At 45.7% G+C, this 23,064-nt stretch overlaps 1 protein-coding gene and 1 pseudogene across 1 annotated transcript; one reads left to right on the top strand and one right to left on the bottom strand.

Annotated features, from left to right (window-relative positions):
• The window catches only part of LOC139309256 (zinc finger protein 91-like), a 38,528-nt pseudogene extending 31,913 nt beyond the window's left edge, over window positions 1-6,615 (top strand).
• A 7,178-nt stretch (window positions 6,616-13,793) lies between these two features.
• Window positions 13,794-22,520, bottom strand: LOC139311634 (E3 SUMO-protein ligase KIAA1586-like). The gene is made up of 4 exons (XM_070936117.1): window positions 22,420-22,520; window positions 17,553-18,154; window positions 17,017-17,143; window positions 13,794-16,025 (listed from the first exon to the last, which is right to left on the bottom strand). Exons 2-4 carry the CDS (start codon window positions 17,973-17,975, stop codon window positions 15,412-15,414), a joined length of 1,164 nt encoding a protein of 387 aa, XP_070792218.1. The 5' UTR covers window positions 17,976-18,154; window positions 22,420-22,520; the 3' UTR covers window positions 13,794-15,411.
• Between the last annotated feature and the right edge of the window lie 544 nt (window positions 22,521-23,064).

The raw sequence follows: 23,064 nt of genomic DNA, 5'->3' as shown, positions 1-23,064 counted from the left end.
TTCTTGGGCTGGCAGGCATTGAGAGGGGCCTTTCCTCCTACTCCCAAACCCATCATCCCTGCCCTCTCCCTTCCCCTCAGACGCGCTCCTCTTTCCCGCCCTTTCTGCAATCCTGGCACTTTGCGCCAAATCCACCAGGGGGCGCCCTCCGCCAAGGGAAGGGAACTCCCGGCGCTTCTCCATTGGTCCACTGGAGGGGGACGTCATGACCGGCTTTGTAGGGGTGGCCGGGAAGGAAGTGACATCATGAAAGCTTGCCGCTCTAGGATGGTGCACTCGCTCTCCTTAACCCCTGGGGCGCCGCAGGAATCGAAGAGGCTGCGGGAGAGTCTGGCGGGGGGGGGGGGGGGGGGAGATCCAGACATGCCCCGGGTGAGTCGATGGCTCTCCTTGTGCAGAGGGAGGCAGAGGACGGAGAGACTTTCGCCTGGCCTCCTCCGGCTTCAACCCTAGATCCCATGCTCCTTGGCCGCCCTCTCCATGCAAAGAGCCCGAGTGGGGGGGGTGAGGGGAGGGTCAGCCTTGCGGAAGCCCAGAAGGTCGCTCAGTGGCTGAATTCCACTTTCTAATTCTTGCTATTTGTTTTTCTTCCCATCTCAGATACAGAAACTGGAAGCTATTTGTGGTCTTTGCAAGGCAAACTTTTCTCTTGGGGGAAGAAGAAAAAGAGCGGAATCCCTTGGAGGGATCAGTCCTGCAGCCCCAGAAATGGTCCCATGAAGGAAAAGGCATCTGGAGACCCACCAGAGTCCTTGGAGCCATTTGCAGTTGCTCTGCAGGACACAGAAAGGATGGAGACACAACCTTTTGGAAAGGAGGGAAGCGGAAAAGGCCCTTCAGCTGCTCAGCCTGGGAAGGGAGGGAAGCTCTGGAGAAGGACTGGGCAGGAGATCCTGGAGGAGGAAACCATCCTCCCTTCAGAAGTTCAGCCCTGGAACTTCACCCAATGCCAGGAGGCTGAGGGTCCCCGAGGATTTTGCAGCCACCTCCATGACTTTAGTAGGCGATGGCTGAGATTAGAAAAGCACACCAAAGCCCAGATGCTGGACGTGGTGGTTCTGGAGCAGTTCCTGGCTCTTCTGCCCCCAGAGATGGAAAGCTGGGTGCGGGAATATGGAGCTCAGACCAGCTCCCAGGCGGTGGCCCTGGCTGAAGGCTTCCTCCTGAGCCAGGCGGAGGAGCAGAAGGAGCAGGTCGAGTTGCAGGTAAGAGTTCAATAGAGAATAGAGAATCTGTTTGAATACTTCACCCCTCCTTCCCAAACCTCTCTGACATTCATAATATGTGGCGATGTCCCACCTATTCTTGTAGGACATTGGTCCATTGTTTTGTCACTCAATCACACTGATGGATATTGGGGGCTTTGAGGTGATGTTCCGAATATAGGAATCCACTTTACGTCGTGTGATGTACATTAATTCTGCTTCTTCCATCCTTCTTCCTATTGGAAGTGCTGCACTGTGGAGATTAGAGATCCTGAGGGAAAGAAGAACCCATCAAATCCTCTTCAGGAGCTATTTTTCAGGAGGATCCCTTGGGAGGATCAAAGTCAGGACACCTCAGGAGGTAATCAAAGATCCTACGATTACCCATCTGTCTTGCTTTTGCTCTTTCTTCTCTTCTATACAATACCTCCTTCTATTTTGTTAAATATGCATTTTGAAATTATTTATTCTTTTCAGAGAAAAAAAGCATGAAGTTTTCTGGTTTTTATGATGGCAATCAAAGAGCGGTTGAACCTCTAAATCAAGTAAGAAAGGGAAAAGTTATTAGATTTGTATTCTTCCTTCATGAAGTGAAGCGGGTGTGCTTCTATTTTTCCACCTTGTTTGGACTGGGTTATATTTGCAATTTTTTAAAATCCTTCAAAAATTAGGAATAAAAGTGGTAGGAACTGCTAGACCTCTGTTCTTTTTGTAATTTATCAGCTTCGGAAGGTAAAGATTAACAGATTGGGAGGGACCTTGTAGGTCATCTAATCCAATCCCCCCATCCAAGCAGACCATATACCCATGATGGCGAACCTATGGCACGCGTGCCACAGGTGGCACATGAAGCCATATCTGTGGGCACTTGAGCATTGCCCTAGCTAAGCTCCAGCACGCATTGGCCAGCTGATTTTCAGGCCTTCCAGGCCCATCGGAAGTCAGGAAATGGGCCATTTCTGGCCTCCGGAGGGGGTGGGGAAGGCTGTTTTTGTCCTCCCCAGGCTCCAAGAAAGCCTCTAGAGCCTGGGGAGGGCAAAAAACATGCCTCCTACGCCCACCATACCATCACGTGCCAAAAGTGAGGGGAGCGTAAGGGGGTGAATTATGGGTGTGGGCACACGCACACACAACCCCCCGCACTCCCCCCACTTTTGGCACGTGACAGCAAAAGGGTTAGCCATCACTACCCTATACCATTTCTGACAGATGGCAGTCCAGTCTCTTCTTGAAAGTTTCCAGTGATGAAGGTCCCACAACTTCTGAAGGAAACTTCTCTTCCATTGGTTGATTGCTCCCACTGTCAGAAAATGTCTCCTTATTTCCAGGTTGAATCTCTCCTTGTTCAGTTTCCATCCATTATTCTGTGCCTGGCCTTCGGGTGCTTTGGAAAATAGCTTGTCTGTGGCAGCCTCTCAAATATTGGAACACTGCTACCATGTCTCCCCTGGTCCTTCTCTTCACTAGACTAGCCATGTCCAGTTCCTGCACCCGTTCATCATATGTTTTAGCCTCCAGTCCCCTCATCATCTTGGTTGCTGTTCTCTGCACTCTTTCTAGAGTCTCAACATCTTTTTTGTAGTGTAGTGACCAAAACTGGATACAGTATTCTAGGTGTGGTCTTACTAACGTTTTATAGAGAGGTATTAGTACCTCACTTGATCTTGATTGTATCTCTCTGTTAATGCAATTTAGGTTTCATTGGCTTTTTGGGCTGTCACTGCACACTATTGTCTCATATTTGTTCAGTCAGTCAGTCAATCAATCAATCAATCAATCAGAATAGAGTTAGAAGGTACTTTGTGGGTCATCTAGTCAAACCTCTTGCCCAAGCAGGAGACCCTACACTACTTCTGACAAATGGCAGTCCAATCTCTTCTTGAAAGCCTCCAGTGATGAAGTTCTGAAGGCAAGCTCTTCCATTGGTTGATTGTTCTCACTGTCAGAAAATCTCTCATTTCTAGGTTGAATCTCTCCTTGATCAGTTTCCATCCATTATTCCTTGTCTGGCCTTCAGGTGCCTTGGAAAACAGCTTGTCTGTGGCAGCCCCTCAAATATTGGAACACCGCTACCATGTCTCCCCTGGTTCTTCTCTTGACTAGACTAGCCATGCTTGTGATTGACGGAAAGCCCTTCCTTTCTTAATTCCTTTCTTCACTTTGGCTCTGAAGAGCCTCCAGGCAGGCAGAAAGCGGCTGGGCTCCGCAGAGCTCTGCTTTTGCTCCGTCGTGCTCCGATGTCAGCACGGTCTCCCCTGTTACACTTACTATTGTAGAGCGAGATATCACCAATTCTAAGCCTGTGCATTTGGTTTTTCGTTCCTAAATGTAGAACCTTACATTTCTCACAGTTGTTTTTCATTTTGTTAATGGGGTCCAATCTGTTGATCCTTCTATATCCTGAGCCTATCTTGTGGAGTGTTGGTATTCCTGTCAATTTGGTCTTGTCTGCAAATTTGAGGACTTCCCCTTCCATCCTCTTGTCTAAATCATTGATGATGATGAACAGATCTTGCGAATCCTCCTGTTCTGTTCTTTTTTCCGTGTTCAGGAGAGTCTTGTGTCCTTCGAGGAGGTGGCTGTGTCTTTCTCTGAGGAGGAATGGTCTCAGCTGGATCCTGACCAAAAAGCCCTGCATTCGGAAGTCATGCTTGAAAACTATAGGAACGTGGTCTCTCTGGGTAAGAGTTCTCTAGTCCCCAATCAGAGAGTTCAAGAAGACAGATGATAGTTAGTTTTTTTTAATTAAAAAATAATTGATCAGATATCGTCTCCTGGGAGAGAAAAGGAAAGGATCTGGCCTCCTCATACTCCAAGGAAGGAAAGAGTCAATGTCTCTTTGTTTAGATTCTTTCTGTGCCATTTTGTATCTGTGTAATTTTCCATTTCTATTTGAACTTATCTGTGGAGGCTGAGAAGAATGGGGGTGTCCTTTTATCTGTCCTCTGGAGGTCGTGAGAGAAATGTGTTGTCATTGGTCCTCTGAAACATACCTAAATTGTGTGAGAACAGAACTTTCACACTTAGGCTGTGTCCAGTCTAAGAGCAAAGGCCTCATGCAGTGTGACTCAGAGCATCCTAGGTTACAGGTAATCCCCGAGTGACGACTGTTCGCTAAGTGACCATTCCAATTTATGACCTAATCCACTCCCAAGTACTTAAGACTTAGTCCTGAAATTACGAATGTTGCAGCGCTACGGCTGTTATTCACACTTACGAATGACAGCGGAGTCACTGCAACAACATTTGCCCTACTTATACCCACACCCCACCCCACTGGGACTTAGGTTGCGATGATGTATCAAGCTGGTGGTTCCTTTGCCTGCTTTGTTGCATTTGCAAAAAAAGGAGGCCTAAAGTTGTGAGGCCAGTAGTGGGAAATCATGCACTACTGATTTCACTTGATCTTGCACTACAGTACGTTAGGCCTCGGTTAACCAAGGGCCTGCACATGATCCACGGCAAAATGGTTTGCAAACAGAAGGAAGGCCTCTTTGTTTTCAAAGTCTTTTGCCCTGGATCTCGTTCAGTCCTCAGTTCTTAAAAGAGCACACCCCTAAAGTAATGTGCGAGATCATGTGAGATTACTAGCCTGAGATCTTGCACTGCTGATCTCATGTGATCTCGCACTAAAGTAGTTTAGACTTCTATTCTCTGCGAACTGAAGCCTGTACCAGATCTAGCCAAAGGCCTAAAGCTGTTGAGACTTAGCCATTCTTGAAGCCTCACAACCTTTCTAGTCTCAGTGCGAAGAGCGTTTACAAGCCAATGGGAGGCTTCAAGCAAGGGATTTTGCTCCAGTCTCATCGTTGGGATCAGGGAATGGGTCAAGTGGGAGTCCTGCCTGCCAGACAGACACCATGGAGCAGCTGCTCCAAGGTACACTGGGGAAGAAGGCGCTTGTTTCAAAATTGTTTCAGTTCTCACAGGTCTCAGCTGAAATTAACCCACCTCAATAAATCTTAAGTTTTCTCCTTATTCCTCCTTGGAGGTTTTCTCTCATTGTTCCTTAACTCAAAACTGACTTTGAGTGAGATTTGCAGATATATAGATAATTGTTAAGAAAGAGATGTTTTCTAGATGTTTTCGAATGACTCGTGAATATAGAAATCGTCATGTCTATATCACACCACTGTAAGCATGCAAACAATCTAATTTCAGAGAATTTCAGAGAAACTCAGAAGGAAATTCAGTTGAATTTCTACAGTTTGATCTTTTTCTCTAACCGTGTTATCATTTTCATTTCTCTTTTGCTTTGAAGGTAACAATGGTCAGAAGAATCAAGATTCCTGTGAACTGTTCCAAGTGATCAATGCTAAAGATGGAACAGAGAAGTTTGGAATTGAAATGGAATTTGAAAGCCATGAGAAAAAACAGTCAAAAAATTGGAATCAGGAGAGCTCATCTTCCTCTGATGCTGCGATGCAGGTCTTTATTGCCCAACAAGAAAAAATAAGGGGAAAATATACTGGAAAAAGTGTGAAGCTAATCAAAGCTAAATTACATTTAAATGAAAACTATTTAACCCAAAACAAAGGAGAAGATGCTATAAAAAGACACAACGGACAAAATTACAATGGAACATTTCTTCTTTCTCTTGAAAATAAGTTCCTTACATCTCGAAAAGTGATTGACACAGAAGAGAAGCCATTTAAATGCATGGAGTGTGGAAAGACCTTTACTCGAAGAGGTCCACTTATTTCCCATAAGATGATCCACACAGGGGAGAAGCCATATAAATGCACGCAGTGTGGGAAAACCTTTATTTATAGCAGTCGACTTAGGGTCCACAGTAAGATCCACACAGGAGAGAAACCATATAAATGCACGGTGTGTGGGAAAACCTTCACTTATAGGAGTGGACTCATTAACCACAAAAAGATCCACACAGGAGAAAAGTTGTATAAATGCATGGAGTGTGGGAAAACCTTTACTCAAAGCAGTGGACTCATTAACCACAAAAAGATCCACACAGGAGAGAAGCCATATAAATGCATGGAGTGTGGAAAGACCTTTACTCAAAGAGGTCATCTTATTTCCCATAAGACGATCCACACAGAGGAGAGGCCGTACAAATGCACGCTGTGTGGGAAAACCTTCACTCGGAGTAGTGGACTTACTATGCACAAAAAGATCCACACAGGGGAAAAGCCATTTAAATGCATGGAGTGTGGAAAGAGCTTTACTCAAAGAGGTAATCTTATTTCCCATAAGATGATCCACACAGGGGAGAAGCCGTATAAATGCATGGAGTGTGGAAAGACCTTTGCTTGGAGCTATGCTCTTACTTCCCATAAGAAAATCCACACGGGAGAAGCCATATAAATGCATAGAATGTGGAAAGAGCTTTGCTCAGAATGGAAGTCTTATGTCAGCCTCTATGATGCTTGCTTGCTATCGGCTGCCATAGTAATGGGGGGAGAGGGAGGGAAGGTTGGCATTTGGGTGGGGGATGTGAACTGGAGAGAGATTGCCCTATGTGAAGAAATAGGGAGGACTGCTCCTATGTTCTACTGCGCAGCTTGATGGACTTGTTTATGCACAGTCAAGGTCAACCGTCCCAGAATTCCAGATGGATGAAAACACCTGAAGATGCTTCCCACGTGACACCAATTGGGATGGGGATTGGACATTAACCGTGGGTCTTTGGGGGAGGGAATTGGGGATACTTTCAGTATGTAACTTTCGTGCCTTTTGCTTCAGATCTTGCTTTTCTTTCGTTGCTATCAGTTCAAATTCAGTGAAAGTACCTTTCTCTACAAACACGGAGTTGGGTTTTTCCTTTCTTGAGTTTGGAATGGAGGCACGCCTGACATCTTACTTCTCATAAATGGATGCAAGCTCGTGAGAAACTAGATAGCGATAGTAATTCCACTTAGACTTATATACTACTGTACAGTGCTTTACAACACACTCTGAGCAGTTTACAAAGTCAGCATATGGTCCCCAGCAAACTGGGTCCTCATTTTACTCACCTCAGAAGGATGAAAGGCTGAATCAACCATGAGCCGGTCAGGATCGAACTCTTGGCTGTGGGTAATTAGCCTGTAGTACTGCATTCTCGCCACTGCCCCACCACATCTCTATAGATTTTTATGTATATGCATATTGTGCCTTTCTGATCCAAATGAGACAAGGTTGAATCCAACAAAATGAAATTTAATGTGGGGGGAAAAAAAGGTTTTACACCTGGGGAGGAAAAACATTACCTGAAACCTGGCTCAAAAACAGTAACTGTGAGAGGGACCTTGGAGTCCGAATGCATGAGTGACGTGTGCAGCAGCAGCCAAAATAGCTAATATTCAAAACAAAAGTTTTCCTGTAGGAACTAAGGTCATCCTGACAGATTGAACAGATTAACAGAGTTGGAAGTGACACTATAGGTCCGTGATGGAGAACCTATAGCACGCGTGCCACAAGTGGCATGCAGAGCCCTCTCTGCAGGCACGGGAGCTGTCGGCCAGCTCAGTTCCACTGCACATGTGCGACTGCTTCCCGCCAGCCAGCTGATTTTCAGGTCTGCCCTGCAAGCGGCATGCGTGGGGAGGCCTACCTTTCTCCTCACTTTCTGCTGCCTGTGCCTTCCCAGATCTCCGGAGATTCCCCTCCCAGCGTCGTTTTGGGAGTTTGGGACTTCAACTCCCAGAATTCCCCAGCCAGCTATGCAGCTTCTGGGAGTTGAAGTCCATTCATCTTCAAGTTGCCAAGGTTGAGAAACACTGCTCTAGATGATAGAGGATTGGCCCAGCAGCCTCCCAGCTACCTTCATTAGACAATGATCGATGACACCTGGGGAAGAAACATTTGCTCCTTTAATTAAGGGAAAACCACGGGAACTTTTAGAGTTGGATTTTGCTAGCTATGCCCATATGGGGTATCCAATAAACATGTTCTTTGAGGAATCAACCTGCTTCTGAGTTCTAGTTTCAATGGATACATTATAATAAATAAATAAATAACTTTATTGTCATTGTACCTGTATACACAGTATACCCATACAACGAAATTCACATAACACCCAAAGACCAGGTCCAATAGACATAACAATCCCCAAACACACTCCCACCCAACACAATTCTCCACCCCTAAACCACCCAAACATCCACACAACAGTCCAAGTAATACTGTCCAACAGCTCACTGATGGTGGCCCTTTAATTCATTGTTGAGTGCAATGATAGCTCTGGGATAAAACCTATTCAGAAAACGTGTGGTCCGAGTTTTAATTGTTCTGTATCTTCTGCCAGAAGGCAACAGTCCAAAAAAATTGCAAGCAGGATGGGAAGAGTCTCTGAGAATGTTATGCAACTTTCTCAAACAGATGTCCAGGGCCGGATAGCTGGAGTCTGATGATATTCTGGGCAGTTTTAATGATTCTCTGTGGAGCTTTTTTGTCTGCTACAGAGCTGCTCCCATACCATGCAAGAATGCCGTATGTCGGGACATTCTCAATGGTGCTGCGATAGTAGGACAGAAGTAGATGCTTGTTGTGGCCCGCCAGCGGCCTGCACGGATCGTGGCCGATCCTGACGACAAGGAGGCTGGTGTGTCAGCAGCCTGCGCAACTGGCACTCGCGTCAGACAGCGAGGAGGCTGAAGAGGATGTGGTGCCAGAGGCAGAGACTCAGCCAGGGCCTTCAGAACCTCCAGAGGCTCCTTCAAGTGGAGAGAGCGAAGTGGAGGAGCCTCTCTTCAATGCTTGAGCATGCAGGGCTGCTAAAAGGCAGGAGTGGCTACTCAGGAGGAGGAGGTCTCCTCGAGAGTAAGGTTTGAGAATAATTGGCCACTCCCTTAGCCTATTTAAGTCGCATGCCGTTAGTAATTTCTTGCTGGAAACAACGTGTAATTATTACAGAGCATTTTGGAGAGTGAGTGTCTTATTGTATCTTGTTTTCTGGGCTGGTTGCCAACCTTTGCTGGACTTTGTTTATTCTTGGTACGTTATAACTTTGATAAGGACTGTTGGTGTGTGTCACAATCCTTGGGAATCCGGAACTTGGGCAGAACAATGCTGGAATAGATTTATCTTCCTGAGCATTCTCAGGAAGTACAGCCTCTTCTGTGCCTTCTTCACAAGCATGTTAGCATTCATAGTCCATGAGAGGTCCTCCGAGATATAAATGCCCAGAAATTTAAAACTACCCACGCTCTCCACCTCCTCACCATTTATGTACAATGGTAAATGTACATCTCTCTTCCTCCTGAAGTCAATTATAAGTTCTTTAGTTTTTGTGGTGTTAAGTTTGAGATTATTTTCATTACACCACAATGGTTATTCAGAACCCTGACATTAAATCAACTCACCTAAATGTCCACTCCAAATGTCCACCCTGCGCTCCGGGGTACTGAGTCAGTCCTGGCCGCTCACCCAATTTTTAAGGGAACAGAAAAAACTCAGGGGAAACCATGGAGATGGAGAAGCAAAGGGAAAAAATCACGGGGGCCAAGGTTAGTGGTGGAGCGACTCCCATTGAGATCCTACAAGCAGCAGCAAAACTACAGGCCGCCCTCCAGGCGGTGACCCAGCTGAAAGTCTGGACAGGGGCGCCAGCCACCGAGGACTTGTACCAGACTTAGGACTACTGGCATAGTAGGAAGAGTTTCTGCCTGGATGACAAGGGAGGAGAGACAGCTCCTCAGCCAACGAGGACTTGGGGGTCACAGACACCCCCCCCAATCTGAAGGGAAGACAGGAAAACCCTAAGCCAAACCAGGAACAGGCGGAGAGGATCCCAGGGATCCCTTCTAATCCAGAAGGATCCTTCTCCCAGCCCCTCCCATCTCCCAATAATCCCGTCTAACAGCTGCTGTTGCTGCTTTGGCTGTTTTATTTCGCCTTGCCTACCCGTGCTTTTTTTCTCTCCCCCGCCTCATGTCTACATAGGAATTATGGAGGAGGAGGAGGTATAGAAGCAGCCTTCAGCTAATCACCCTCCAGGTTTCCAAGGATCAGGAGCCGCTGTGATGTTCTGCTGACTCTCTGGACAAGTGTGGCGTTGTACGCGGAACACACATTCCAACAGAAGCGAATTTAGAGATCGACTAGATTCTGCTCACACAACTGATTAGCCATTCCTGCAGGATTCGCATAATCTTTCATTGAGTGTTGGGAATCTACCTCCCTTTTAACCTGACTGCCTGATCCCGGAGTGAAAATGCTAATCACAGAGTTTGGGGACCTGATGCTTTTCCCCACCCCCCCAGAGGAAATGGAAAGTTTGAAGAGTGATTTCTCTTGTCACCAAAAAGACAATTGCAAAGCGTGAAGATGGAGCTGGCACAGAATGGAAGAATTCTCCTTGACTGTGTAAGAAAAGTCACAACTTCCCCAAAGGAAAAGAAATCCCCGCCCCCCCAGTGGTGGGATTCAGCCAGTTCGCACCGGTTCAACTGAACTGGTTTATTTTTTGCATAGTTTGGCAAACCGGTTGATCCACCACTGGCTGGCCCTGCCCCGTCCCACCTTTTAGGGTTGCCAATGCCATTGAGGGTGGGGAGATTGCAGGGGTGTGACTGGGAGCCATGCTGATCAGCCGGGAGTCAGCAAATGGACCAGCCGTGCCCAGCGGCTTGGAGGCTGCCCTCCCCAGCGACCCGTTTTTAGCCTGGAGAGCCTCCTGCAAAATCCTGCAGCAACCACAATTCCCTCACTAAACCTGCTTTCCAGCTCCATTTTCTGGCATGCAGGGCCACAAAAGAAAACCATGTGACTCCCAGTTTAAAAAAAGTTAAGTCGGACCTTCCAACGTCGGGAGATATTCCCCCCACCCCCACCTCAGGAGTGGGAAGGTCTGACTGAACTTTTTTAAGACTAGTAGTCACATGGTCTTCTTTTGTGGCCCTGCACAGAGAACCGAGCTGGAAAGCAGGTTAGTGAGGGAATTGTGGTTACTCTGGAATGGGGTGGAAGTGGGGATTTTGCATCATCATTGCTCTGGAATGGGGTGGAAGTGGGGATTTTGCAATATCATTGCTTGGGTGGGGTGAAGTGAGGATTTTGCATTACGGTCGCTCATAAATAAGAACCAGTAAGAGGAATGGAAAAATCCCTATCTGCAGATTTTTCAGTGTTGGCAAGTTTAAGTTGGGTGAACTTCATTCTGCCTTGGGAATTCTGGGAATTGAAGTCCATGCACCTTAAAGTTGCCAAAGTTGAGACACATGGGTCTACACTATAGCTTAGGATTTTCCATTCCTGTTTTATTTAGAGTTTGGTGCAATTAAATAAATCAGTTGTGGTTTCCTTAACAAATAGTGATTAAAGCGATATGAAGGAGAGCCTTCTCTGTGGGGGCACCCACCATCTGGAACGAGCTCCCCCCGGAGATATGGAGGATCCCGGACCTGCGCGCTTTCCGCCGTGCCATCAAAACATTTCTTTTCCAGCAGGCCGGCCTGGCCTAACCTCTCTTCTAAACTTTTTTAAATTCTAAAATTTTTAAATTTTAAATTTGTCTTATTTGGTGTGTTTTAAATTCGTTTTTTGGGCCAATTATTTAATTGTATTTTAATAGTTTTTTTTAACATTTGTAATATATGTATTTTATTTGGCTGTTCACCGCCCTGAGTCCTTCGGGAGTAGGGCGGTATACAAATTCAATAATAAATACATAAATACATACATACATAAACCATTACTGGATTTTTTGTGAGAAACTGAAATCAAAAGATGATCTGGGCTTTGATGATTAGATATGGGATTATGGAAATAATGTAGACAAATGTTAATTTTAGAGTAAGAGTTTGATATATTTTTACTTATATCTGTATCAAAGAAAGTTGGAAGTCACTTTTTTTCAGTTTTCCTTCTTTTCCTTTCTTTCTTACACTTTCACTCTTTCTTTCCTGAGCTGTTTCTTTTTTCAAATGTTCTTTATTTGTTTATCCCCTAGCTTTGTATTTTTTTGATGTATGAAGGATCAAATATTCAGCCATTGTAATTCTAAATTCCTTATTTACAGAAATCATACCAAAATTTAGAATGAAATCCGCTGGGAGCCCTCTAACCAAAAAATGTTTATCGAGAAGATATTTGTAGCTCATGGTTGAACTGTGGGGTCCTTGGTGCTCTCTGAGCTCGATGGGTTTTTTTTGCAGATGTTTCATTACCAAACTAGGTAACATCATCAGTACTAGAAGGGAGTGGAGTTTGCTCTTATTTGCATATACTAGTGGCTTACCCTGTCAGTGTGGATCAGTTGCTTCACAAACAGTGTTTTGTTTGGTGCCAGGTTTCTACAGCTTCAGGCAGAGAAGAGCTATTCTGAACCCCTCCCTCAAATGTTCTTTAAAATACAGTTTCCCAGCATTCCTTTAGGAACCTCCAACATGCAATCTCTGGTTACTCATCCTAAAATGAATCCTCTTTACCTGGAGCTTCAAAATTTGCTGTTTGCTAGGAAGATGTGTAGCTAAAAGTCAGTCTACATTTAGTGTACATCTGACTTTGGGATAAAGTATATTTCAGACTATAAGATACTCCGGAGTATAAGACGCATATTAGCTTTAGAGGTGGAAAACAAGAAAAAAAAAATCTGCCTCTGCCTCCCAGCATCCATCGGTATTCATCTGGCTTGCGTCCTTGCACCAAACAGCAACGTTAGCTTCAGTACATTATCGCAGCCCCAGTATGTGGCTCACCAGCTGCTGATTGGCGGTTGGATTGGGCTCCAGGGATACAGCTGATCAGATGTTCTAGGCGGTGAGGATCGCGGCCATCCGTTCGCTACTGCCTGTTCGTTGTTGCTGATCACCTCTGCCAACATTTGGCACCTAGAACAGCTGATCGGCAGCATTCCGGGAGGCCAATCCAACTGCCAATCAGCTGCTCAGTGTTCCCTCACTCCTGCCGCAATATTCGGCCTATAAGACACACAGAGATTTCCACTCACTTTTGGGGGTGGGGGGAACTGTGTCTTAATAGTCCGAAAAATATGATATTTCTTCATAACCAAATAAAAGTGAATTTTCTGTGCCGATCACACCCCCTTGCTCGCTGGATCTGGATGTCACAAAGCAAAGCCCACATTTTGTAATTACCTCCCCCACCGTTTTGATTGGCAGAGTGCTGCAGGAGGCTGAGTTGCTATCATGCCCCCTGGCCACACCCACCGAGTCTCGCCTCACCCCTCCCCGGACAGCCCCTCCTTGCCTCGCCTTATTTCATGCATTTAATACTTAATGTCAGCGTTCCAAGTAATGCATCCATAGAAATTAGAACTCCGAGGCAGGAAAGTTCCTCAAACAACAATTGGATACATAATATTGGCACAACTGGTGGAAGCCGACTCTACAAGTTTCTGCAGCTTTCACTAATTAAACGTTTCCCCTTTTCCCCAAGTCACCAGTCACATTGTCCAATCCAAGAGCTGGCCAGTTGCTTGATTACTTTCCTCCTCCTGACCAGCCACTGTGAGGATGTCCTTGGGTTCCCACCAGAAACCTTTATTGTTTTGCCTACAAAATCCCATCTAACTATTTCCCCCCTCCCTCTGTTGTGTGTCAACCCTAAAGCCTCCAAAATGGCCTCAGCTATGTTCACTTCAGGGTTGACACTTAAATAAGAATAAAAGAAGTACAGAAAACTAGATTTTGTTATAAGAGTTTTAAAATATTGCTGAAAAACTATTACATAATACCTGACAAAAACTAATAGAACTGTTACTTAAGATATTTCCGTATTGCTTTTCGATTGGCGTCCTCACTTGCAATTTTCTTCATATTCAATTGAGTATCATCGGTCGTGTGATTTATCCCTAGCCATTTTTCCACTGTAGGAGTAGGATCCCATTCCTTTAGCGGTAGGCCGATTAGGCTAATAGTCATTATGTTTGATATATTAGAAACACTTAGGTGACTTCTCTGAACATATTGTGTTCATGTTTGAAAAACCCGTTTCCGCTTCTGCTGAATTTACAGCAATTGTTCTGACAATATTTTTAGCTCTTTGAACACTTTTAGGAATTGCATAGTTCTGGGAATTTTAAAAAACGTTTCTCTCACAAAATCTCGATAATCATTAATATCAATTTGGTAATTGAAAACGTCATTACATACAAGCAATTGTTCTTCACCTGCTTTCCATGGAACTACTACTTCTTCAATATTCTAATAATCTGGTTCCAAAAATTTGAGAAATTGTCTTGAAATTGGCTACAATCTGTTTTTAAATGTTCACAATCCATTAGCCTTTTCTTCAAATTCGTTACGATGTTTTCTAAAAGTCTTTCCCGAGGAAGCCTAACAAATCGATGATTTTTTACAAATTTTATATTTTTGAAGGATTATGAAGTAATTAATCCATCAACTTTTTTTTCGTATGGACCCTTTTCCTTTCAAAGCATTTGAAATGCTTTAATAGATTTTATCGCAAGTTCTTCAGCCTTTATTATGTCTACATGTTTTGCTTGCAGTGCATTTGAAAGAAGAGAAATTTCATCTAGAATGTCAATCATCAATGCCAAATCAGTTATAAAATAGATATTTTCAAGACGGGCAGCCATACCTAAGTACTTTTCATTTGAATGAAAACAGTGATGTAGCGCTGGATAAGCGTGCCACACAGCTAGGGTTGACCTTAAACTACAGGCAGCCCATCGTGGTCCCAAAATACTACCAATTTTTATAATTTCAATTCCAAGTTGTTCAGATATTTTGGTAAGTTCAATTTGGTTCTTATTGGATTGATGAAAAATAGTATATATCTTATCAATAAATATTTTAAAATGATTTACTTGCTTTATTTCCTTTATCGAATCATCTAAAACAAGTTGGAGGCGATGGTTTAAACAGTGCCAGATTACTATGTTTGGAAACTCTTTTGCTATCCTGGTGCTCACTCCAGATTTTCTCCCAAGCGTAACGCTGGTGCCATCAGAGCAAAATCCTATCAAATTTTTTTTTAGGTAGTTCTTAGTAAGCCCAACATTATTTAAACTTTGCATGACTGAAGAATATATTGTCTCTGCATCTTGTTTTTCCAATTCAATTAGCTCAAGGAAAATCGTTGGTGATGTATCTGAATCCTCAACTTTTAAGAAAAGTATCACAACTGGTTTGCAAAATATTGTTGAGGCTTCGTCAATAATCAAGCACATTTTTTGGATTATTTTCAATAATTTTACTAAATAATTGTTTTTTAATTTCTTCTGCAATGAAATCTACTATTTTTACTGCAGTTTTACTTGAAAGTAAACCCATTCCCGTATCTAATCCATCTCCTCTTTTATGTCTGAAAATGGTTTACTTCTTTGTGCCAGGCTGTAAACTGTATTAAATACCCTACAAGTAGTTTGTTCAAATTTTTCATTCATAATATAGTTTGGTATTGAAACCTCCTCACATTGTTTTATGTTCTCTTTACAAATATTATGAGCTCTTGATGAAAAATGTTCTTTCATTTTTTTCCTTAGAGAAGCTTGCTTTACCTCTCTATTTCTCCCTGATGCCTCAATCTGAAAATGTTTCCATTCTTTTGACACATGAACACTTTTCATTTTTAGGACGCCGTGTCTTTCGCAATACGTGCAACCTAGCTTTTTGTTAACAACTTCCAAACCCTCATATTTTTCTTTGAAATTGTTATATTGTTGCACTGTCCAGCATTCAGGAAGGCTGTTTTCAATTTTGGAGGTATCGTTGTTCATTTCAATAACTGACGGACTGCTTTCTCCAAGTTGGAGTGGTTGGAGTTGTTGTGCTTGTTGTGCTTGTGACTGTTTTATGTTATCCAAGGCCAATTCTGATACAACGGATTCCCATCTTGGTTTCTTACTGATTCTTACTGAAAAATTCTGTTGCCTTTTCATCCTGTTAAGGGCAACTGCAAAAAAATTAAACAATGTGTCAGGTTTCGGTGCTATCTTAAATAAGTTTCATTTTCAAGCGCAATCTCTCTAATGAATCATTTTTATTTAAGAACATAAAAAGCCGACATTCCTGATTTCATTTTTGCAGCCAAACTGGCCCCTCCTTCCAACCCCCTCCTCTTCCGCTCTCCAACCCCAATGTCCCATTGGCCATCATGCAGATCCATCTCTACCTCCCGGCACGTTCTTTTCACAGGAATGTAGCCCCCACCCTCGTCTCCCAGGAAACACTATCTGTACATACAAAACTAGGTAAAAGTTCATCTTGTTATGTCAGCGCTGGAAGAGAGCCTAATTTGGAACGCTGACACAATGTTTTAGTTTGGACTCAATTGTAGTCCCTATACATGTGAGACAGAGCAACTTACCAAAAACTAGGCGAGCGGCCAAGGCAGATGAGGCGAGAAAAGAAGTGGCTGGGAAGGGTGGGGAAGGGCCAGCCAGTGGTGGGATCAACCGGTTCGCCAAACTGCACAAAAAAGTAGCTACAGGTTCTATTGAAGCGGAACGAACCGGCTGAATCCCACCACTGACCACAACCACATAGTTATAAAAAGCCTAAAATCACTGATCCCCTTCATTCTAAATCACAAATGGCAGCATTTCAATAAATGAGAATACTTGTAGCTCAGGGTTGAAATAGCAATAGCACTGAGACTTATATACCACTTCATAGTGCTTTACTGCCCTCTCTAAGCAGTTTCCAGGGTCTGCATATTGCCCCCAACAATCTATCTACTGACCTTGGAAGGATGGAGGTCCTTCCAAGGTCATCATTCTACTGACCTTGGAAGGATGGAAGGCAGAGTCAACCTTAAGCCGGTGAGGATCGAACTCCTGGCAGTGAGCTGAATTAGCCTGCAATACTGCATTCTAACCACTGTGCAAAAGGGAGCTGGACTTTCTTGAAAGAACTTCATGCAGTTTAGGAGCACCTTCCCTTACCTGGTGAGATGCTCAAATTTGGACTTTCCTGGGGGATCTTCCAAATAAGCAGTTCCTGGGAAAGATTTAAGGGGTTGCTCTTTCCATTCGGATGTTGAGGAATGGCCCCCGAGAGAGGAGTTTGGACCTGATAAGAAACACAGAAGAGAAAATAAAGAGACCACTCAAAGAAATGAATTATTATTCTTTGCTCTTAATTTGTGGGGTGGAAAATATCAATTGTTTCAAATATGTCCCCTGGAAGCCACAACTGGACATCTTCAGAAGAAAAGCCCTCGTATTAATAATCCCAAATTAAGATCGTATATCAATGTCCCAAATATGCTTTTTCCAAAAGACAACCAGACTTCCTTGGTTTTTTCCTTTGAAAATGTCTCGCTTGTCATCTAAGAAGCTTCTTCAGTTCTTCAGAACTGAAGAAGCTTCTTGGATGAGAAACAAAAGGTTGACCTGGATGATTGAGAATCTCCATAGATGACATATATTAAAATGTATATTAAGACCCCCTTTGAGCTCTGAAGATGAAGGTCTCTCACCGGCAGCTCGACCTCCTCTTTCTTCACCTCCACCTGGCTCAGGAGGAAACTTTCAGCCAGGGCCACCGCCTGAGAGCTGGTCTCTGCTCCACGCTCCCGCACCCAGCTCTGCATCTCTGGGGGCAGAAGGAACAGGAGCTGCTCCAGAACAATCAGGTCCAGCATCTGTGCCTTTGTATGTCTTTCTGGCTTCAACCACTGATGGCAAAAGTGATGGAGTCGGCTGCAAAGTCCTTGGGGACCCTCAGCCTCCTGGTAATACACCTTCCTGAAGTTTTCACGCTGGACCTCCGAGCTGCTAGACTCTTCCTCTCCTTCGTCTGAGTCCGGTTCAGTTTTTATCTTGACCTCCACATAGCTCTCAAACTGAGCAGCAGGAGAGTTTTGTCCAGCTTCTTTATCTAATGGCTGTTGTCCCTCCATTTTTTCTCTATTCTCTAATCCAGGTGCAAAAGATGCTGACAATTGCTTGGATCTCCAAGACCAAGGATATGAAATGGGCTAATGGATCTCCACCGGACTTATAATGCCCTGGACAAATCTCAGTACACCAGCTAGCCTTCCTTACGTATGAGATAGTTTGTTCCACAAACAACTTCTACCTGCAAATTTGAAAAGAAAACAAGATTTCAGAATCAATGTTGCATTTTCAGCTGTTTTACACCTGTTTTTCTTTTCCAGGTGGGCCTAAGCCAGAGCAGAAAAGCATGTGGGTCTCTCTGGATAGGAGAGGTAGAAGGAAAATAACCCGGAATATAGAAATTTAGGAGGATTTTCAATTTCTTCTCCCTCACAGCCCACCCTCTTTGGTTCTTCAGGGAATGGATCTCATTCATGGCTCTCTCCAAGCAATGAACTCTTCATTCTGGAAACTAGTAAGCAACACACATCAATTGATCGCTTGAGTTCAACATTGGCTGAAGCAAACTCTGAATCTCAGACTAAACATTTGTAGGCACTTTCAGTTCTCCCCTTTAAGTGTCTGATATTCATCCTCCCAGATCTTTCTTCTTCCCAGTGATGGTGGGGTGGGGTAGGATGGCTTTGTTGCATCCTCAAAGTTTGGAAATCCCTGGCTGGTTGAGTCCTTCTGACGGAAATGCCCCTTTCAAGACACCCAACAAAGGCACGGGTTCACACAACACGCCCAAACCAGATGAATGGACACCGACGTCTGTGCTCACATTAAATGCGCCAACCACACTGCCAGCTTAATGGGATGTGGAGTCCTTGGTGTCCTCTGAGCTTGGCTGCTTTCTTTCTGATTGTCCATTACACAACTAGACAACATCAACAATGCTAATGGGGATTCTCTGGTTCACACCTTCTCCAGAAATACCTGTGTGGTTCCCCTCACCCCAGCTGAGCCCTTGGAGTGGAATCCAGCATTTTGGGGGAAAGTGGGGAGTCCTTCCCTCTCCCCCCACTCCCACTCAGGGGCTTTCTCAGGAAATGGGGAGGGGGGAGATAGTTCCCCACCTAGTCCTGCTTGTATTTTGTAATTTATTTATTTATTTATAAATAAGGACTCAGGGCGGTGCACAGCCAAACAATAAAACACATACATACAAAATTTAAAAATAGAATTAAAATCAAATTAAATAATTTTGGCCCGGACAAATTAAAACCCCAAACTATTTAAGACCAATTTTAAAATTGAATATATAAAATACTAAAAAATATTTAAAAATTAAAAATCTTTTATAAAAGAGGGAGAAAATCAGGCCAGGCCCGCCTGGTGAAATAACAAGGTCTTTAAAGCGCGGTGGAAGGTGCGCAGATCTGGGATCCTCCGTATCTCTGAGGGGAGCTCGTTCCAGATAGTAGGTGCCCCCACAGAGAAGGCTCTCCCACAGAGAAGGAGATTCAAGGCTTTGCCCTGGCTCCTCCCATTCAGGGGCTCCCCCCAGGAAATGGGGAGGAGGAGGGCTCTCCCAGATCCCGTCCTCCTTCCTGAGATGATGCTGTTTCTTCCAGGGAGGGGAGGAAGGAACACAGCTGATCCAAAACTCTTCCCCCACCCCCCCCCACCCCCGGCATATGCATGCAAAGGGGTGGCAGGGGAACATGGGGCCAAGGCCTTCCCCTGCCTCTCGCTGGGAATCCAAGGATTGGATGAGACCCCCCCCCCTTGCAAACATGAGGATCCCCCCCCCCGAAGAGCCCCTTCCCCACTCACCAGGCAGCGGGGCAAAAGTTCTAGAGAGGCCAGAGATTAACCTTCTTCCTTCTAAACAAAGCTGAATAGGGAAATTATCCCATCAATAAACATAGAATTAAGCGTCACCAAAAACCAGTTTCAGACCAAAACTCAGAAAGGGTATATAAAATCACACGTCTGAATGTCAATCTTTCTGGCTAGCCAAGAAGCCTTGCTGAATGTCGCTCAGCTTGGTTCCTTCTTTCCGGCAGCTCTGCTTCGTTATTCAATTTATTCTTCAATGTGTTGATCATTAATCCCCGCTGGAAGAAACCCAAGGGGAGAATTTCCTTCCAACACTGGTGAGACCTTCAGTGCTTCTACACACACACACACATACACACACACACACACACACACACACTTCCTCGGTGAGAGTGCCCCTCCCACAATCATGTGGGTTCCGCCCTTCTGGAAAGCTTCTGCCTTTTGAGCTTTTCCTGGCAAAGGGGCAGCTGGAGGGCAGGTTTTACCCCAAAGCTGTGGGGTTTTCTGACAACACAAATAGCAAAAATAACTTTGTGGTTCATCCCTTCCCCTTAAAGTGGACTCCAGCAGTTTGGGGGCAGGGAGGAGTCCTGCTTGCCTTTTGTAACGCAAGCCTTCCCTCCCCCGCACTCCCATTCAGAGGCTTTCTCAGGAAATGGGGAGGGGGGAGATGGAAGGCTCCCCCAGATCCTCTCCTTCTTCCTGGGGATGATGCTGTGTTTCTTCCAGGGAGGGGGAAAGCAACACAGCTGATCTGAAACTCTGTTCCCCCCACCATCACCCTGCTGGCACATGCATGCAAAGGGACGGCAGGGAAACATGGGGCCAGGGTCTTCCACCGCCCCTTGCTAGGATTCCAAAGGCTGGATGAGGACTTTGCAAGACCCCCTTGCAAGTCCCAGCACGGTTCCCCCCCCCACACACACACACACTAGGCAGCGCCCATTACCTGCAAGGCTTGCCTGCCTTTTGCAGCGGAAGAGCCCAAGAGGGGAGGGAGTGGCAAAGTCCTAGAGAGGCCAACTTTTCAGTGACATCATCACCCCTCTGAAAATCCCAAGGTCCACCCAAAGTTTGAAACCCCGCACACCGGAACAGGTCAGACGTTACTGCGCATGCTCGGTTTCTTCCTGAAACTTCTTTAGGCCACCAATCCCGCTTTTGGCTTTTTAATCTTTCCTCTTCTCTTCCCCCACCCCAGAGCACGCCCCCTGGTGGCTTCTGTGTGCCACACAGAGAGCAGAACCCCCTTGCAAAAGCGATGGGAGGAAGAAGACTTTTTTGCAGGAGGGCCTCAGGATGATGGAAGAGCTCAGGATGATGGGAGCGGTGGTGGGATTCAGCCAGTTCTAACCGGTTCGGGAGCAGCAGTAACTAAACTTTTTCCTGGACTTCATGGTACCGGCTGAATAACCTTCCTCCCCAACCCCGCCTCCTCTCCCCATCTGTCACCCCCCAAATTGCACCGGTAAAGGGGACCGTGAGGGAGGGTTTACTTAACTCAAACAGTCGAAAAGAGGGCTGTGAAAATATTTACAGACCCCTCACATCCTGGACATAAATTGTTTCAACTCCTACCCTCAAAACAACGCTATAGAGCAGAGGTCTTCAAACTTGGCAGCTTTAAGACTTGTGGACTTCAACTCCCAGAATTGGAGTTGAAGTCCACAAGTCTTAAGGCTGTCAACTTTGAAGACCTCTGGTATAAAGCACTACACACCAGAACAACTTGACACAAGGACAATTTTTTCCCGAACGTCATCACTCTGCTAAACAATTCCCTCAACACTGTCAAACTAGTTACTAAGTCTGCACTACTATTAACCTTCTCATCGTTCCCATCACCCATCTCCTCCCACTTATGACTGTATGACTGTAACCTTGTTGCTGGTATCCTTAAGATTTATACTGATTGTATTGATGATTTGATTGCTTATTTGTTCCCTATGACTATCATTAAGTGTGGTACCTTATGATTCCCGACCAACGTATCTTGTCTTTTTACGTACACCGAGAGCCGACAAATCCCTTGCGTGTCCAATCACACTTGGCCAATAAAGAAGTCAAGTCAAGTCAAGTCAAGTCAAGTCAAGTCTACTCTACTAGTCTAGTCTAGTCTAGTCTAGTCTAGTCTAGTCTAGTCTATTTTCTATAGTGAGGGGCAGGAAGCCATGGCCCGCGGAGGGGGAGAAGAGGAGGTGAAGAGATGGCAAGAGGAGCACCGTCTCCCTCCAAGCGTCCCCAATGAAAGGCAGCCTCCCCCAACCCCACTCGCGCCTGCGCAGTTCCCGGCAAACAAGCCCGGGAATGGGAGGGGCGCCTCGGAAAGAAACAGAGCGGGCGGCCGCGTCAAACCGGAGGCCTTTTTAAGGAGACGCGCAACGGTTGGCGGCCGGAAAAAAAAAGAGACGCGGGCGGGCGGTGTTCTCTCGTCTCTTCTACTTTTCACTTTCTTTTACTCTTCTAAATCCCTTTCGCTTTCTGGGGGCTGGAAGCGCTCGCAGCCTCCAGTGGCGCTCCTGGCTTTATCCAGGGACAGGGAGGGCCATCCTAGGGAGACACCCCACTTCCCACGCCTGGGAACCCACAGCCCCTTTCTTTCTCCCCCCCCCCTCCACCCCACTTCCCCAAGGAGAGCTGATGGCCCCCTCCCCAGCCCCTCTCCTCCCCCTCCCTTACCAAGAGGCTCCAAGAGATCCTCGCCCAGCAGAACCGGTGGATGCTTCTGCCCCACAAGCGGCCCCGAAGAGAGAGGGAGAAAGACACAGGTGCTTCCAGCCCCAGAGACGGAAACGGCGGGTCTGGATTGGGGGTGGGTGGGTGGGTGGGAGGAGTTTTCTTAGAACCTCGGAAGTGGGAGGGGCCCAGAAAAAAAAAAAAGCAAGAAGGACCAATGGGGATTCTCCCTTCCGCCGCGTCATCGGTTTGTGGGCAGAGTCTCCCTTGCCTTCCCCCGCCGGAGGCGAGTTGGGTTTAAGAGGGAGGGGAGGGGAGAAAGGGGGAGGGGAGGGAGGGGAGGGGGAGGCTCCCTTCGGTCTTTTGGTGGGGAGGGGACAGAGATCAAGGAGCGGGGGGGGGAGGGAGTTCATGGCTGCCCCGGAGGAGGAGAGGGTGGGCTTCTTTCTGCCCCCGCTGGATCCTACCTGGAGTGGGGTCTTTGCTTGCTCTTTACTTGGACGTTGTGGGATGGTCCACCCGGAGTGGATTTAAGCGCTTCTCTGAACCTTACACTTCCTTTCCTGTCCTTCTTTTCCTTCCCTTCCTTCCTTCCTACCTACCTACCTTCCTTTCCTTCTTTTCCTTTCCTTCCTCCCTCCCTCCTTT

The sequence above is a fragment of the Pituophis catenifer genome, unplaced genomic scaffold, assembly GCF_029215685.1.
Source record: "Pituophis catenifer annectens isolate HBS135680 unplaced genomic scaffold, rPitCat1.0.hap2 SCAF_2, whole genome shotgun sequence".
NCBI classification, from domain to species: Eukaryota; Metazoa; Chordata; class Lepidosauria; order Squamata; family Colubridae; genus Pituophis; species Pituophis catenifer.
Note: the sequence above shows the minus strand (reverse complement) of the source record. Positions and strands in the feature narration are given on the sequence as shown.

What these genes read in the sequence shown, in the direction of transcription:
- LOC139311634 (XM_070936117.1), bottom strand. Translation starts at nt 17,975, where the DNA reads ATGGAGGGACAACAGCCATTAGATAAAGAAGCTGGACAAAACTCTCCT. An exon ending in AAGAGGAGGTCGAGCTGCCG is followed by an intron (nt 17,144 to 17,552) that starts GTGAGAGACCTT and finishes GTTTCTTATCAG; the next exon opens with GTCCAAACTCCTCTCTCGGG. An exon ending in AAATTTGAGCATCTCACCAG is followed by an intron (nt 16,026 to 17,016) that starts GTAAGGGAAGGT and finishes ATTTTTTTGCAG; the next exon opens with TTGCCCTTAACAGGATGAAA.